Below are 15,398 nucleotides of genomic sequence, written 5' to 3' on the forward strand. Positions count from 1 at the left end.
AGCAGGCTTTCTAAAGGATCAGGCTACTGTTGTTCTCTACCCTTTGGCAAAAATTGCAACAATATCATTGCCCTGGCCCACCCCTCAGGACCACCATTACTCTTCAGAGGAGCTGCTCTCGAATCTCTGGGTCCCTGTACCTTTTAGGAAAATATTGGGGTTTTCTTATTGATGTTAGCTGGACAGATAGGCCAGCCTTGCTGTCACTGCCTTTTCCACCCACTTTCTGGCCACAATGGGAGGGAGAGAACAAAGGCTGGGTCCTGCCAGTAATCGGAGAGAAGGCTCCCCCTTCCCTGTCCCATCCCATCGGCCCCCAAATGCTGGTGGAGGTGAGGTAGCCACCGTACTGGAAGCTATGATCTGAAGCTGTCTTCCAGCTTCCTGAGCAGAGAACAAGTAGGCCTGTAAGTATGGCAATTATACGGCCCGTATTTGCCCACACAGGTCAGATTTCAAATCCTCTCCCCCACTGACCCCACAAAAATGCTGCTGAAATTCTCACACAGTGGCATCCAGATTCCAGCTCTGACTTGCTCCCAAAAGAGACATAGAAATACACCCTCAGACCATATGTCTCAAATTTTGCTTTTCCCAATATGCTAATAAGAGACCAACAGAGCCACCAGAAAAGGTTGGATGTTTTCCTCACCTTCAGAGGTGTATCCCTTGAACCTGTAAACTGGGGGACCCAGACCCAGCCTTGTCCCTGCCCAGAGACGCTCCAGGGCCCTGGGGGTCAGGGCTGGGCCTGGGGATTCTTGGATGTGGACCCTTCACCTGCAGCACCCACTCCAGGCACCGCTTATCCCAGGCCACGAATATGGCAAACCTCTTCACGCCTTTCAGTCAGGCCCTCTGCAGTCCTGCCAGGAGGCTCACAGTCCTCCAGCTTGTTCTTCAGACCCCCTCTCGTCCCAGCCCCCGCCCACCAGTCCCTGCGGGCAGCCGGGACTCGGAGCACTCAGTCTTCCTGCCCAGCACCCCGTGCCCATTCCCGCCTGGCACGGACACAAGCAGAGATGTGGCATGTGGCTGCGGGTTGGAGGAGAGATTCTTCCCAGGAATCTGCAGCCTCTTCAGTCCCTCCCATCTCCCCGACACCCCACGGCCCCCTCCCCACCCCCACCGCACTGTCTGCACAGCCTGGCGCCGCAGACGAATTTCCAAGGCAGGATCAGTCCAAGGCACCATCTGGTCTGCCCGTCTGCTGCCTGCACCCCACCGTCCCCCACCCTCCCCCTCACGCGCTCCCCCCCATCCCTCCCCCAGGGCACCCTGCAGAAGTTCGTGGACGACTTGTTCGAGACCCTGTTCAGCACGGTGCACCGGGGCAGCGCTCTCCCCCTGGCCATCAAGTACATGTTTGACTTCCTGGATGAGCAGGCAGACAGACACAGCATCCATGACACAGATGTGCGGCACACCTGGAAAAGCAACTGGTAACCCCTCGGGGAGCCCAGAGGGAGCTGCAGCCTGGAGAGGCCGCAAGCTGCGGGAGGTGGAGGCCGGCAGGGACCAGGGAGATGTGGGCAGCCCGTTCCTCATGGTGGCTGGGTAATCCGAGGTTTCTAGAACAAATAGCGCACATATGCTCTGCAGAGCCAACGTGGTCCCCAGGCTGCGGGCGCCAAGTGGGGCCTGTCTGGCGGAGGGCCCGGCACCAGGGGACATGGGCTGGAGCTCTGCCCTTTCAGGTTGAGAGCCTTTCCCGGGCAGCACTTCTGCCCTGATGCTGAGACCTCTGGTTCTTGAGAAGGTGCTAGAGGAAGCTACGTTGAGAGCCACACCGGAGAGCTGGGCGCAGAGCTTCCGAGCAAGGCAGCGTCAGGCACTCTGAGCAGGGCAGAACCGAAGGCACCTCGTCCTGAGACGGGGAAGGCTGAACTGAAGGTAGACCCCTGGGGAGAGAGCTTGCATTTGCTACAGACGAGAGCCCACCGGCCGGGAGCAGGTCATGGCAAACTTGATGCCTTAAGGCCAAGTGAGGACCCGAGCGCCATGAGTTTCAGGAAGCAGCAGGCGGGATATGTCCTGCAGGCATGACTGTGTTCCCTAAGGTAACCCCTGCAGCCACACGCAGCAGTGGGAGAAGGGGCTCCCACAGGCCCCTAGCAGACGACTTTTCCCTCCTGGGTTTGAGATCCAGACCACAGACGGAGCTGAGGACTGGCTTTCAGGTCAGACAGGGCCTGGCCGAGAGCCGGAGTCAAAAACCTTCCTCCAGGAAAGAGCCCAGAGAGGGGAGAGAGGAGGTCCAGGCATTTGGGTTGGGCAGGCAGCCCACACAGCTGTCTGGAGTCAGCGATCTCCTCAGAAAACAGAGCCGACACAGATGGGCCCCGGCTGTTATTTGGGAATCAAAAACCCTAGCAACCAGCAAAACACTTTGGAAAAACCCAACCCCAACCCCATATAATCCTTTCTTCTTCGAGATGTTGTGGTTGCTGGCCCTCCGGAGTCTGCAGCTTTGATCATAGGGTAGTGAAATGGGGAGATTCTGGTGGTCGCGGGTGAGGAGCCCACAGCGTGCTTCACTGGGGCAGGACTTTCGTCTGCATTCCCAGGGCCAGGGCCATGGCTGTCTCCTTTGCTTTGGAAGACTCCCCAGCCTAGTGCTGGAAGCGTGCAGTCTCGGGGAAATGAAGGGAAAGTTCTGGATCATCCCCATCTCGCTGCCTTCTGTTGCCAGATAGGCCCAGGTCATAGAAGTGCCCTACCCTGGTGTTGTGGCAGGAAGAGTCCCCTTATCCAGACCTAAAATAGCTAATGTCCAAGGAAAGAATATTAGAAGCTCCTCAAAGCTCCCGGAGGACGGGAAGTTGGAAGAGACGAGTCATTTCTCAGCGGAGGCAGCCCTGCCCAGGCTACAGGAAAGAGCGAGCCTCTTATCCTTCGAAAGATAAGCAGAAATCATCCTGGAAGGACTTGGAGTGGGCAAAGTCCTCCCCAAGACTTGGCATGACTGAGACATTTGGGAAAGACTGGGGTGCTTGAGGGTGAAAAGAACTTGAAGAAGGGTTGATGAGAGGTAGGTCAGATTTCTGAAATGTCATCTCACGCCAGAAGGAGAAGCCAGGGAACAAAGGTCACTCCACAGAGGAGCCCAGGAGTTAAGGCCCTGAAGGCAGCTGGAGGAGAAGGCCAAGTTGGAAAAGACACAGAAACAGCAGCTGTTCTGATTTTGAAGGGGAGCAAATGGGTTGAACACCCATTCTCCTCTGATCATAAATTCCCAAGTTGCAAGAAGGAACACTCCTAACGACTGATCAGTTCCTCTTGGGGTGGGAAAAACTCTGAGCTACAGTGAGTTCATTCCCAGTAGGCCAACAATGGCATCCTCTCCTCCCTCTGCCCCTGCCCAGAGAGGAGAGAGCCCCGGGGAGAGCCCTGAAAGAGCTGGCCCCAGGGGGGCCCACTCCACAGCCCCACCAGGCCTGGCCGGCCCTGGGAAGCAGTGCGAGGGGCCAAGCTGGGCGGGGAGCACAGGTGGTGCCCTTTGTGCGGGCTCCCAGGCAGCGCCTGGGGCTGCTGGCTGCATCCTTCAGGACAATGGCCATGGGCCCTGCGAGGGGACTCTAGGAGTCTGGGGGCTTTGTTTGAAGCTCTGAGAAAATCGCACAGTTCTCTGTTCTTGGACTTCCCTGGGGGCATGGAGGCCTTTGGGAAAGCTGCCAGGACGGAACAGAACCCACCCACATCTCCCCCTCATTGTTAGGGCTCAGGGTCAGCACCCAGTGAGGGTACAGTGATGCCCCTCCTCTTCTCCCGGGGTCAGGAACAGCTTAGGCTGGATTCGCAGCCCCAGCCGGAGCAGCGCTCTGAGATTTCACTCCCTTGCCCTCGGGGGAGAGATCTTTACTTGGGGAGGAAAGAGAGGCAGATTCACGGGCAACATCCAGGGTGCGGCAGGGGTTCGGCCCTCAAGGTCTGCTCTGCCTTTTTCTGCAGCCTCCCCCTGCGCTTCTGGGTGAACGTGATCAAGAACCCCCAGTTCGTGTTCGACATCCACAAGGGCAGCATCACGGACGCCTGTCTGTCCGTGGTGGCCCAGACCTTCATGGACTCGTGCTCCACGTCAGAGCACCGGCTGGGCAAGGACTCGCCCTCCAACAAACTGCTCTACGCCAAGGACATCCCCAGCTACAAGAGCTGGGTGGAGAGGTCAGGAGCACCCCCGGGACAGGCCCACCCCCCCATCTGTCTGCTCCGTCCCCCACCCTGTGGGCCTCACTGACCTAGGACTCACAACCCACAACCGCGTTTGCAGTCCCTTTGGATCTCATGCTCCCAGCCTTCCCCCTTATCCAAACTTCCTGCTGGGGGGAAGACGGGAGCCTTTGGGCCCTTGGAGGTCAGGTCATTATCATTCTGATGACCTTTCATTGAGCACATGGTAAGCAACCAGTGCTGTGATAAAGGTTTTTTATGTATCATCTCCTTAAAATATCCAGCGGAGATGCAAAGGGAATATTATCATCCCCATTTCACTGCTGAGGAGACCAAGGTGCAGAAAGAGGCTAAGTAACTCGCCCAAGGTCACACAGCCGGCAGGTAGTAGAGCTGGGATTGGAAGACGAGGAGTCCAGTCAGAATCTGGTCAGAGTCTGGGCTTTTAAGCGTTCCTGGAGGGGGCGGGGGCCCACACGGTGGAAGCTCCCAGCTGGATGGAGTCTGGCCTAGGGAGCGCCAGTCTCCAGGCCTCAACCTTAGCTTGAGGCAAGGAGCCAGAGGGAGACACATCAGAAGAGAAATCGGGAGGCAGGAGCAACTGGGGACATCCGGTGCTCTCAAGGAGCCTGAGGTCAGAGTCTTGGAGGAGAAGGGGTGCCGGGTCCTCACTAAGGAGCCCGTCCTCTCTACGGCAGATACTACGCAGACATCGCCAAGCTCCCGGCCATCAGTGACCAGGACATGAACGCCTACCTGGCTGAGCAGTCCCGTCTGCACGCTGTGGAGTTCAATATGTTGAGTGCCCTCAATGAGATCTACTCCTACGTCAGCAAGTATAGCGAAGAGGTAAGGCGGGGGGCCCGGGAGGGGACAGAGACACACGGAGCCGGGAGGCAGGTACACAGAAGGCCTGGCTCAGCCCTTCAATAACAGCAACAGAGGGTAATTTACATGACAGAGGCATGGAGTCAAAAACCCATGAGCTCGAAACTCATTACCATCCCCTTAGAAGGGAGCCTCTCCTCCGGATTCATCCAGCACCTTCTTTCACATTTCATTGTCTTCCACTCATTGTTAACACAATAAATAACACTTTCAACAACGTAATTGTTGTTCCTTTCAAAGTGTTGTACAATTAATTTCATCCTTCCTTCAACAATGAATCAGATGATTCTTTGCACTCGGGCAGATGCTATCGGTTACGTTTCAGGTAGGCAGGTTGACCTTAACGTGAGCAGAGGTCACCTAGGACAGCTCCAGAGAATTTCCAAGGCATGCACTGACATTGTCCTTGAAATTAGCATTAGTAATAATAATAATGATAATAGCTAATATTTACATAGCACTTTGTCAGATATGCCAAATACGGTTTTAAACACATAGTGTTAAGATATCTACATGTATGTGCATACATGTAGACAGACATACATAGACACACATACATGCCTACACAACATATATTCAGTTAATCATTTACAGTATCTCAGGTTATGTTCATTAGGGCAGAATGGAAAGGAGGGGAGAGGGATGAAGGATTCGGCCAATGGCTTCCTCTAGTGAAACTGAGTCCTAAAGTCTTCTCCACCCTCGTTTTTGCTCCTCAGCTCATCGGGGCCCTAGAGCAGGACGAGCAGGCCCGGCGACAGCGGCTGGCGTACAAGGTGGAGCAGCTCATTAATGCTATGTCCATCGAGAGCTGAGAGACAGAGCCTCGCATTCCCAGGAAGGGGGCCTGTGAAAGCTGTCACACTGGGAGTCTCAGAAGGAAGGACAAGTGAGGGGGATCAGACCCCAGAGCTTGCTGTCCCCTGAGACCCCATCCCGGGGAGAGGGGAGGGCCCCTCCTCCCCACGCCAGCCACGGCCCATCACCGCCGGCTCCTGCAGGGAGAGACCGCGGGCATCGTCCACCCACAGCGAACCACAGAGAGGCAGGGGGCGCAGAGAAGGTGGTTCTCCAAGCCGAGAGGCACGAACTGGGGACAGTTCTGCCTCTGTGACTGCTGCTTTGCATGAAAACTCATTTGATGTATATTGGGGAAATAATGAGAACTTTATTTAATTTTTTTTAAGAAAAAGGAAAAAAAACAGAAATAAAACAAAACAAAAAGCCTCCCTGTTCATCCCGTCCCACTTCTGTTTCAATCTGATTTCTGTCCCCATTCCTTCTCCCCGCCCTCCCCCCTTCCTCGAATGACTCCTATTTTCAAATGCCAGAAAAAGCCTACAAAGAGAAGCTGAGAATTGGAGGGAAAATGATCATTTGCTTTCCCTTGAAATTGCAAGAACATGACGAGGAGGAGAAGAACGAGCACAAGTTCACTCCAAACACTTCGCAAAAATAGAGGCCAGTACAACCTGGAATCATCCCGGCAGCCCAAGGACCATGGCAAGTACCGAACTCGGCACCGACTGCGGGGCTCAACCTGGCTGACCGGGAGTGTGGAGCTTTATGGACGACACGCACATGTATATTCTCATCTCTGGAGAGCAGATCGGTGTCTGTAGGGTACCAATGCTTTTTGCTACTGGGCTTTTTGTTTGTTTTTCTTTTATTTAATCTCAGACCTCAAGAAATGAGGAGCTGATCTTCGGTACTTTCCCCTTTGGTTCCCCTAAAGTTACTCTCAGAAGTGGGGGAGAGGTGGGCCTCTCCCAGACCAGATGCCTGGCCTCCCTGAGGACACTGGACAGCTTTGCCTTACCTCGTCACGGTCATAAACCAGGCCTCCTTGGGGAAAGGGCCTGGAGTGTGTGGCCCAGGCCTCCAGGAGATTCTGCTTGGGAGCTGATCTGGGGACGTGGGTGTTTGGCTTTAGATCCCACTCCAATCTGCCGGGGGTTTCTTGCAGTTGCAGAGAAAGCAAAAACCAAACACTGTTTACAGCAAGCAATACTTGAAGAGCATAGGTTAAAGAAGTGGCCGTATTTATTGTGATGCTTTCTTTCTACCCTTCTCTTGTGCCTGCAGAGGGGAGACAGCCCTCCGCTCATATGTGGAAGTTCCTGACCGTCTGAGCGCTTGCCTCAGTAGAAATGACTGTACATCCCCACGTTACTGTCTCCTGCCTCTCTTTCTGCCCCCCATGTCCTTGTGAGTTTGAAGGACAAGTGGGTGGCTTCTCACTGGGCTTCTTTCTTTCTCTCTCTCTTCTGCTAACACCTAAAACCATGGATGACCAACTCTCCTGAGTGTAGTTTCTAAACAAAGAGACCAAAGCTCCACACCCTGGGTCCAGAGGCCCCACGAAAGCCAGTGGGAGTCATCCAGAGGAAGGTGGCTCTGTTGGCGGCAAGACCTTGGTGACCAGGACAGCCGTCAGAGTTTTCAGGCCTCCCCCACCGGCAAGGACCCAAGCAGACAGCTCCAGCTTCTCTGTAAGCAGCATCAGAGGGAGGGAGAAGGAAGGCCAGAGAAAGGCAAAGGGGTGGGAAGGGGGCAGGCAGGAGAGGACCAACCTCCCCTTCCCACCTTCTACTTTGCAAGGGGCTGCAGTGCTGGGAAACTGGACCAGCCAGCCCCAGAGAGACCAGACCAGGGTCATTTCCTCTGTAATTAAACTCTGGGCCCCAGCTTTTCTGTGCCCTGATTTACCTCCAGACAATTCCAATTTCCAAAGGCTCTGCTGACCACACTGGATTCCCAGGAAAGGGCTGGGGGAGGGGGAGCTCTGAGGGCTGGCTTCCATCCCTGGCGTGTGGCTCTGGATCTCTGTGCTAACCACACAGCAGACATCGCCTGGTCTTCTCAGCTCCAGTTTCTCGCCTGAATGCAGCTGACAAAGGGAAAGAGAAAAGCATTCAGCAAAATACTCAGGAAACTCGCTCTTTTCATTATAATTCACAACCAGCCATGCCAAGGCCACTTTCTTCTGATAATCCACTTCTGCTAAAGTTTCTCTGGGCCCTATTAATAGCCTGAAAGAAATACTAATGACTGGCCTTCCGCACTAAGCCAAAGTGTTTGCTCTTCGTAGCACCCAAAGCTTATCAGCTTGGAGCCTGTGATTAATGGCGATGAAAGGAGAAGATTTGTGCAAGAGGAATGTGAGCGGGGGGCCTCGGTGCCGCAGAAAAATCCCAGCCCACCCTCACATGACTTCCGAGCTCCAAACGGAAGTTTTCTGATCACACCGCCGCGCAGACGAGCATCCAGGATTTTGGTCCACCAAGAAGTAAAAGGAAGTTTGACATTTTGACAGTATCTCACCACCCCTTACCTCTCTGCATCTACCCGATTGTCTCCCAGGAGCTCCTTTGGGTGACCGTTCATTGCCCTGGGTCTGCTTCCTTGCAGGCTTCCAGAGTGTAGAGAATGATGGGGGGGATGGCCAGCTGGAGAGTGGAGGCGAGAGGAACCAGAGCTGGCATGAGTGGTTTGGCCACATTTCTCGGGATTCCATGAGAGTGTCGGGCAAGTTGGGATGGCGAAGGAGGTGGCACAGGGGCATTTCTGAGGAAGGAATTCAGAGGAAGGAAAACTTGGTGCAACTCAAGCCAAGCCACGTGGGTGAAAGATGGTCAAGCCTTGCCCTCTCTCCAGCTTCCCATCTGTCCCTCCTCCTCCAACTCTTGGCTTCGGGCCATCAAGAACCAATGGAGTTCATACCTATAGAATGAGGAGAACTGGGAGTCCCTAGGCCTCTCCCCTCACTATCCAATTTGAAGATATTTTGACCTCATATAAGGAAAAAGACACAGCCGTTACCCCCCACGGAGCCCTTGCATCTTGGAGGGAGGCAGGAAGGGAAGTGTCTCTCAAAAATCCATCCAGTTTCATTTGTTTCATTAATCTGCACAAGAGACAATGGACTGGAAAAGGACCCCGGAAATGTGCTTGGCAAGATAGAAGGTGCTGATGGACAAGATGAAGATGGACAAGATGTCCGTCTTGGTGGAGTAGGTCCCTCCAACTGGCCTGCTGCCGCCTCTGCTCTCAGCACGGGATCGGAGGTCAGGTATTTCTGTGCATGCCCTCCTCCCTCTCCGCATAGCACAGCTCTCAAATCGTGTCTGATCCACCACTGCAGAGAGCTCCCCTTCCTTGCAGAGTTCAGTCATTCAAAGCATGGATCAGCTGTTAGCCTCACTCAAGGGTAGGGACTGTTCCTCTATTCCTCCATTCACACACCGCAGCTGTCTGCTAGGGACTGCTCTGGGTGCTGAGAAACAGCAGTCAACGAGACCAGGAAGGACTTTCTAGCAAATTTACATTCTCCAGGCTACTGGTCCCTGCCACAAACTTAGGAGGCACAGTTCTCCCCACCACCTGCAGAGGGCACGAGTTTTGCAGAAAGAGGGCCAAAAGAAGGAAGAAAGCCAACCAAGCCAGCTGCCTTACCTTATCTGGGGATGTTCTTTCCGCATGAGAGCCTCTCTCACTTCCACGGCCACTGTCTCTTCTGGTGCCACGTCCCCTGCTGCCTGAGCTCCTGACCTTCCTTCATTTCCACCAAATGAGGACAAGAAATAGCGTTCGAGGCCTCTGGCCCTGCTGAGCGTGAAGCAGAAGCAATGGATGGAAGGGCTGGACGAAAAACAGTCTGGGAAGAACAAATAGAGAATGTGTGAAAGCCTCTGGCTGATAAATCTCCAGGTGCGTCCCAGTTGCCACGTGGGTCCCCATTAACCTGCAGCAGGTAAACGCTGGGCCAGCAGCTGCCCTGGGGGAGGCCACTTTTCCCCTGCCACACTGCTGCTTCTGAGGCTCCTGAGGCCTGGCCACTGACAGAAAAGACTTGAGACTCTTGGGGCAGGATCTAGGGGGTGATGAGAAAATGCAAAACAGCCTCGCAGTTATAGGGCTGTGGAAGCAGATCCCATGGGGAGACTTGAGAGGTGAAGTTCAGGGCCTTCGATGCCTTGTCTCAGGAACAAGCTTGGAGAAAATGGCGGCACCCTCTTCATAACTCCAAAGTCTCTCTTCCTCATCTCTTGCCTTTCTCCTGGTTTTCCCAAAGAGGGGAGTTTTAGCACCCAGGGCTCAGTGACATCATGAATGAAAGGTAAGTTTCACTCTTGGTATCAGGGACGTCCTGGGACCTGACTGATCAAGACCACTGCTTGTCAAACAAGGCCTCAGCCCAGTAAGCAGACTGGAGATTCTTGGCCTCTCGTGGACAGTCCTGTCTTGTTCTCCTCACTGTAACAGGGCTCCACCTTCAGACTGGACTCTATCCGTGCTGCTGTGCAACCTGCTCCTGTTTAGCCTCAAGGAAGATGGGAGGCACCTTTGGATTTCAGTCAAGGCTCTGACTTTGGCTTTATTTGCCCTCCATGTTGACATTACAGGTGGAGAGCATAATGGAACATGGCAAGTGTGTTGGGGAACAAGGGACAAGCTCTTTATCCCATGAAACTGGGGACCTGAGCCCACCTGCATTTCCCCCCAACTTCTCCTACCCAAACCCACTCTTCTTGACACACTGGATTCTGTATTATATATATTTTTAAGAAAATACAATGATAGTTGTCTGGTTTTGTTGTTTTTACAGGTGTTGTGGAATAAAAACTGTAAGAAAACTAAGTATTTAAAATGTTCCAATAAAATGGGGGTTTTTTGGTTATTCTAATATATTATTGTGTACCTATTGTAAATATGAAACACTCCTATTTTGCAAGCCAAGGACACAATTTGTACTGTTGTTATATATAAATAAAGTTTACTGGATTAAAAAAAACTTATATCTTCAGATAAGCCTGGTTGTTCAGCCACATACATGCAGAATAACATTTCACAGGCATATTTAAGAAGCAGGTCACTTAGGAAAGGTGAGCTAAGTGGTTTTCAGAGACTTCTAGAAGTCTCTCTATAGCCAGAGCTTATTAATGTCCAGTCATCATCATCATCAACACACACACACTCTCTCTCTGCTCCCGCTTGTACCAATAGGTGAACACTGCCCCCTAGCCCCAAAACCCCAGAATACAGCTTTCCTCCAACAAAAGAGTGCAGATACTTTGGGCTGACACCTTTTTGCCAGGGAAGAATGAGGTCTCAGGAGAATGAAGAGATCCATCCCTGGTCCTTCCTGAAAATCACATTTATTCGTTTATACAAAAGAGGCATGGCATCCTGGCAAGTGCTGGGGGAGGGGCAGGAATAATAAATGAGGAACGCATGATCCTTGTCCTCATCAAGCTTTTAGGTTGGTGAAAAGTGCAAGGATTCTGAAAAAGAAATGTCTTTCTGAAAAATGAATGTCTTGGCCACACCACGAGAAGGGTGTTTTTGTTGTTTTCCTTTGATTTTCAGTTAAGGGATGAAGGGGGGTGTGGATCAGGGAATGATGCCAGATACTGTGTGCGATTAGATCCAGCACGGGGCTGGGCGGGGCGGGGGCGGGGTTCTGGCACCCAGCGGGGCTCCGGCGGGGGAATCAGTTGGGCTGGGGGAGGGAGGGGTCCAGGCAGAGCCTGGGAGGTATCGAGTTGATTGGTTGATCTGAGGATGCCACGCCCCCTCCCCTCTTCTGTACTTCCATTTTTCTCTTTTTCTTTCTTGTAACCCCAAGTGTGTGGGTGACCCCGCCACTCTCGGCAGGTGAAGGGAGTAGATGGGGTCAGCTCGAGACCCTGGCAGTCTGACATCTCAGGGAACTGCGCACCAGGAGACTGCTGAAGGCTGCCTCCATGGTCATGCGGTCAGAGCTGTTTTCTGGGCCCACGGCCTGGCATCACATCAAAAGCAGAGGTTCCTGAAGGACGAGGTGCAGCCTTGCCCTTGGAAGGCCTCCAGTCAGCTGGGGGAGACAGCCCCTGCCTGCAGGGTGCCTCCAATCTGATGGGGGAGACTCAGACTTTGCTGTCAAGGCCAGCCCAGTCTTACGTGGACTGCCAGCACATGGACAAGTGGGGCCTGCCTGGGACTCGAAGTACAAAATCATGTACAGTGCACGTTCGTTAAGTGCAGTGCATGCTAGGGCTATAGAATTGTGCTGGATTCAAAGAGAGGACGCCTGCTAAGATTTTTCAGTCCGTCCTTGGCAGCTTCTGAGTTTATGATGTCTGTGCGCATGCGTATGTGGGGACACACACACACACACACACGCACACACGCGTACACACACACACACACACACACACACACACACACGCACACGCACGCGCATTGTTCCCTGACAGACTGAAGAGATGCAAATGCTGGTCCTGAGGGTGAGGAACATGCAAACACAACACCCTGAAGAGCCAGGAGAAGAGCAGAGCGCTGCGGCTGGTCTAGAATGAGCGCGCTGCTTCTGACCGCACAGACGGTTTGTCTGTGAACGCAGAGACCACCGTAAACCGTGGCCACTTCTCCTGTAAATCCCGACCTAGAGCGCTGCAGCGCCCTGCTCCACCGCAGTGAGAACGGCGCGATCCGTCCCCCCAGCCCTGCTGAGCCCCCAGCCTGTTGACAGTGCACGGCAGGGGCAGTCCCCTGAGACCCGGCTCCTGACGGGATCCCTGCCGTGGGCTGGCCGGGCGCACGGCGCCGCCGCATGGGCTCCACGGAGGTGTGGGCCCCCTAATCTTCTTGCCACTCCCTGGCTCTTCCTTCAACAACTTGGACTTGGGACAGCTCTGTTATTATTATTATTTTTTTAAGATTTATTTATTTTGAGAGAGAGTGTGAGCAGAGGGAGGGACCCAGGGGGAGGGAGAGAGAGAGAATCTCAAACAGACTCCCCACGGAGCACAGAGCCCAACACCCAGGTGGGGGGTAGGGGGTACTGGATCCCAGAACCCTGAGTCCAAATCAAGAGTCCAACGCTTAACCGACTGAGCCACCCAGGTGCCCGCAGGCAGCTCTGTTATTAAGTATCTGCTCCAGGACCTACCGGGAGGGAATCTACCAGACCCCTGCCTGTCCTGCTCACTGTTGTAGTCCCGGGACAGAGCACAGGGAGTCCTGGCTGGAGGCAGAGGCCAATAAGAATGTTCCGAAAGAATGAATGACTGAGCACATAAATTTTGTGGACCATTTACCATATTCCAGGCACTAGAAAGACCATCCTCTCATATGATAGGTATGTTCCATTTTTATAGTCTGAGGCTCAGAGAGGCGAAGAGGTTTGCGGAGGGTCAGACAGCTACGGCAGAGTTCGGATTGCATGCTCTTTCCACGCGCTACACTGCCTCTCAGGAGCTCCAGGACATTGACAGCTTGGAGGTCTTCCCCGGAAATGGGTCCTCCCTCTCGTACAAGCAGGTGCTGTGCGAGCGCCCGTCAGCCTCCGCTAACATTCGTGTTTGTTCAACACGGTCCTCCCCTATTCACCACTGTGGTGAGCAGGGCACCAGATTAGGCCTTGTTGGGCATATAAAGGGGAAAGAAAGCCAAGTCTTAAAGCTGCAACTTTCTCAGAATTTAAAATCCCACGTCAATATCGAATCATTATTCTAAGAGAGAAAGACTCATCCCTTTTCTTAGTGGGAATTACGTATCATTTTTACTACAAGTGCAAAATAATTTTGCCAAACCATAGCAGTAGGAAGCTCAGAGAGCTGGGCCCCTCCATTTGAGGAAAACCCTGCATGATAAGCCTCTCGAGAGGACGGAGGTAAGTGGGGGCTGCCGGTGACCGGTGCTTGATCACAATGGCACCGGGAGTTGTCAGACCCTCTGCTCAGCGAGCACGCTGCAAGAGGAGGCTCCCACCTGTGCTTGGCCCTGGAAGCTTGGAGCCAAACTCGGGCCCACCTGCAGCACCCGTGCGTGCAGGACCCTCTGCTGACGTTGCTTTATATCTCTGTCTTATTTATCTTCATTCCTCATTCCCTGCTCCCTTCTACTTGCTCGATTTTCTGTGTCCATCCCTGGCTAAGAGCATAAGACTTGGAATCAGATTGTCTGGGTTCGAAGTCCATTTCCGTGCTGTGAGTCTTGGGACAAGACCCATAGCCTCTCTGTGTATCAGTTCTCAAACCTATAAAATGGGGATACGATTTATGAAATAGGGTTTTGGAAGGGGTTAAATAAGATAATGTATATAATGGACTTCTTAGATGCTATCATAGATGAATGAGAGAGAGAAAGCATCAATCCATCCTTCTTTTATGGGCGTCCAGCAGGACCTACAGGCAGGAGGAGATGAGGGTCTCTATCTGGCTGTGGGAAAAAGCTGAATTAATAAGGCTCATAGGTTTCACAGAGGAAACCTGGTGCCTCAGAGCTGAGCCCTTAGGAGCCTAGGTGTGGATGTTGACTGAGGAAGATAGGAAATGAATCAAGCCTTTACCCAAAGGCAGAACCAGCCACAAAGCAGCCAGTAAACATGCTAAAAGTGGATAGAAAGCAGAGAGAAGTGAATCAAGCCAAACCCCATGTACTAAAGCCACAGAGAGAGTCCAACCCGCTACAAAGTCAGTAGGTGGCTTCCTGAAAGCCTGACAAGGGCCAGGGTCCAAAAAATGTTTGGGGCCTCGTAGACACCCTTTCACCCAGAGAGCCAAAGTGTAGGCCAGGCCCATAGGCCCAGGGCAGGAGCTCCAGAGAAGGGCACATAGGTGGGAAGCAGAGGGAACAGACCCCAGGATGGTCGATTCCCAGAGAGAAGCCAGGAGAGCAGAGTAGGAGAGGAAATGAAGTGCTTACCAGACCTGGGAGGGTTACTTGCCCTGTCTCCACTCAGGGAGAAATCTGGGCACCTCCATCCGCAACTGGTTCCAGGTGAGTGTATGAGTCAGGGTTTCCCAGAGAAACCAGAACCAATAGAGCACTAGGATGTGGGTATGTGTGTGTGCACATGTGTGTGTGTGTGTGTGTGTGTGTGTGTGTGTGTCTGTAGGGGGGAGATCAACAGAGACAGACACAGAGAGACTTTCTGGAACTGGCTCACAAGACTAGGGGGCTGACAAGTCTGAAGTCTACAGGGCGGGCTGGCAGGCTAGCAATTCGGGCAAGAGCTAAATGTTGAGTCTTGAGTCTCAAGGCAATGTGGAGGCAGAATTTGTTCTTTGGGAAACCTCGGTTTTGCTTTTACGGCTTTCAGCCATTAGTTGAGGCCCACCCATATCATGGAGGGCAATCTGCTTTATTCAAACTCTACTGGTTATAAATGTTACTCACATCTAAAAAGTACCTTTGCAGCAACATCTAGACTGGTGGGTTCGTTTGTTTGTTTGTTTGTTTGTTTAAGATTTTATGTATTTATTTGAGAGAGAGAGCATGTGAGCAGGGAAGAAGAGCAGAGGCAGAGGGAGAAGCAGACTCCCCACCAAGCAGGGAGCCTGAAGTGGGGCTGG

General features: G+C 53.0%; 1 protein-coding gene across 1 annotated transcript in view; it reads left to right on the plus strand.

Moving 5' to 3' along the window:
- The window catches only part of PLXNA2 (plexin A2), a 205,391-nt gene extending 199,106 nt beyond the window's left edge, over positions 1-6,285 (plus strand). Inside the window, exons 29-32 of the mRNA XM_026509048.4 lie at positions 1,273-1,442; positions 3,952-4,164; positions 4,869-5,019; positions 5,778-6,285. Of these exons, the coding sequence (XP_026364833.1) occupies positions 1,273-1,442; positions 3,952-4,164; positions 4,869-5,019; positions 5,778-5,873 (630 nt within the window). The 3' untranslated portion in view covers positions 5,874-6,285. The remainder of the gene's footprint in view (positions 1-1,272; positions 1,443-3,951; positions 4,165-4,868; positions 5,020-5,777) is intronic.
- The last annotated feature ends 9,113 nt before the right edge of the window (positions 6,286-15,398 follow it).

The sequence above is a fragment of the Ursus arctos genome, unplaced genomic scaffold (assembly GCF_023065955.2).
Source record: "Ursus arctos isolate Adak ecotype North America unplaced genomic scaffold, UrsArc2.0 scaffold_2, whole genome shotgun sequence".
Classification (NCBI taxonomy): domain Eukaryota; kingdom Metazoa; phylum Chordata; class Mammalia; order Carnivora; family Ursidae; genus Ursus; species Ursus arctos.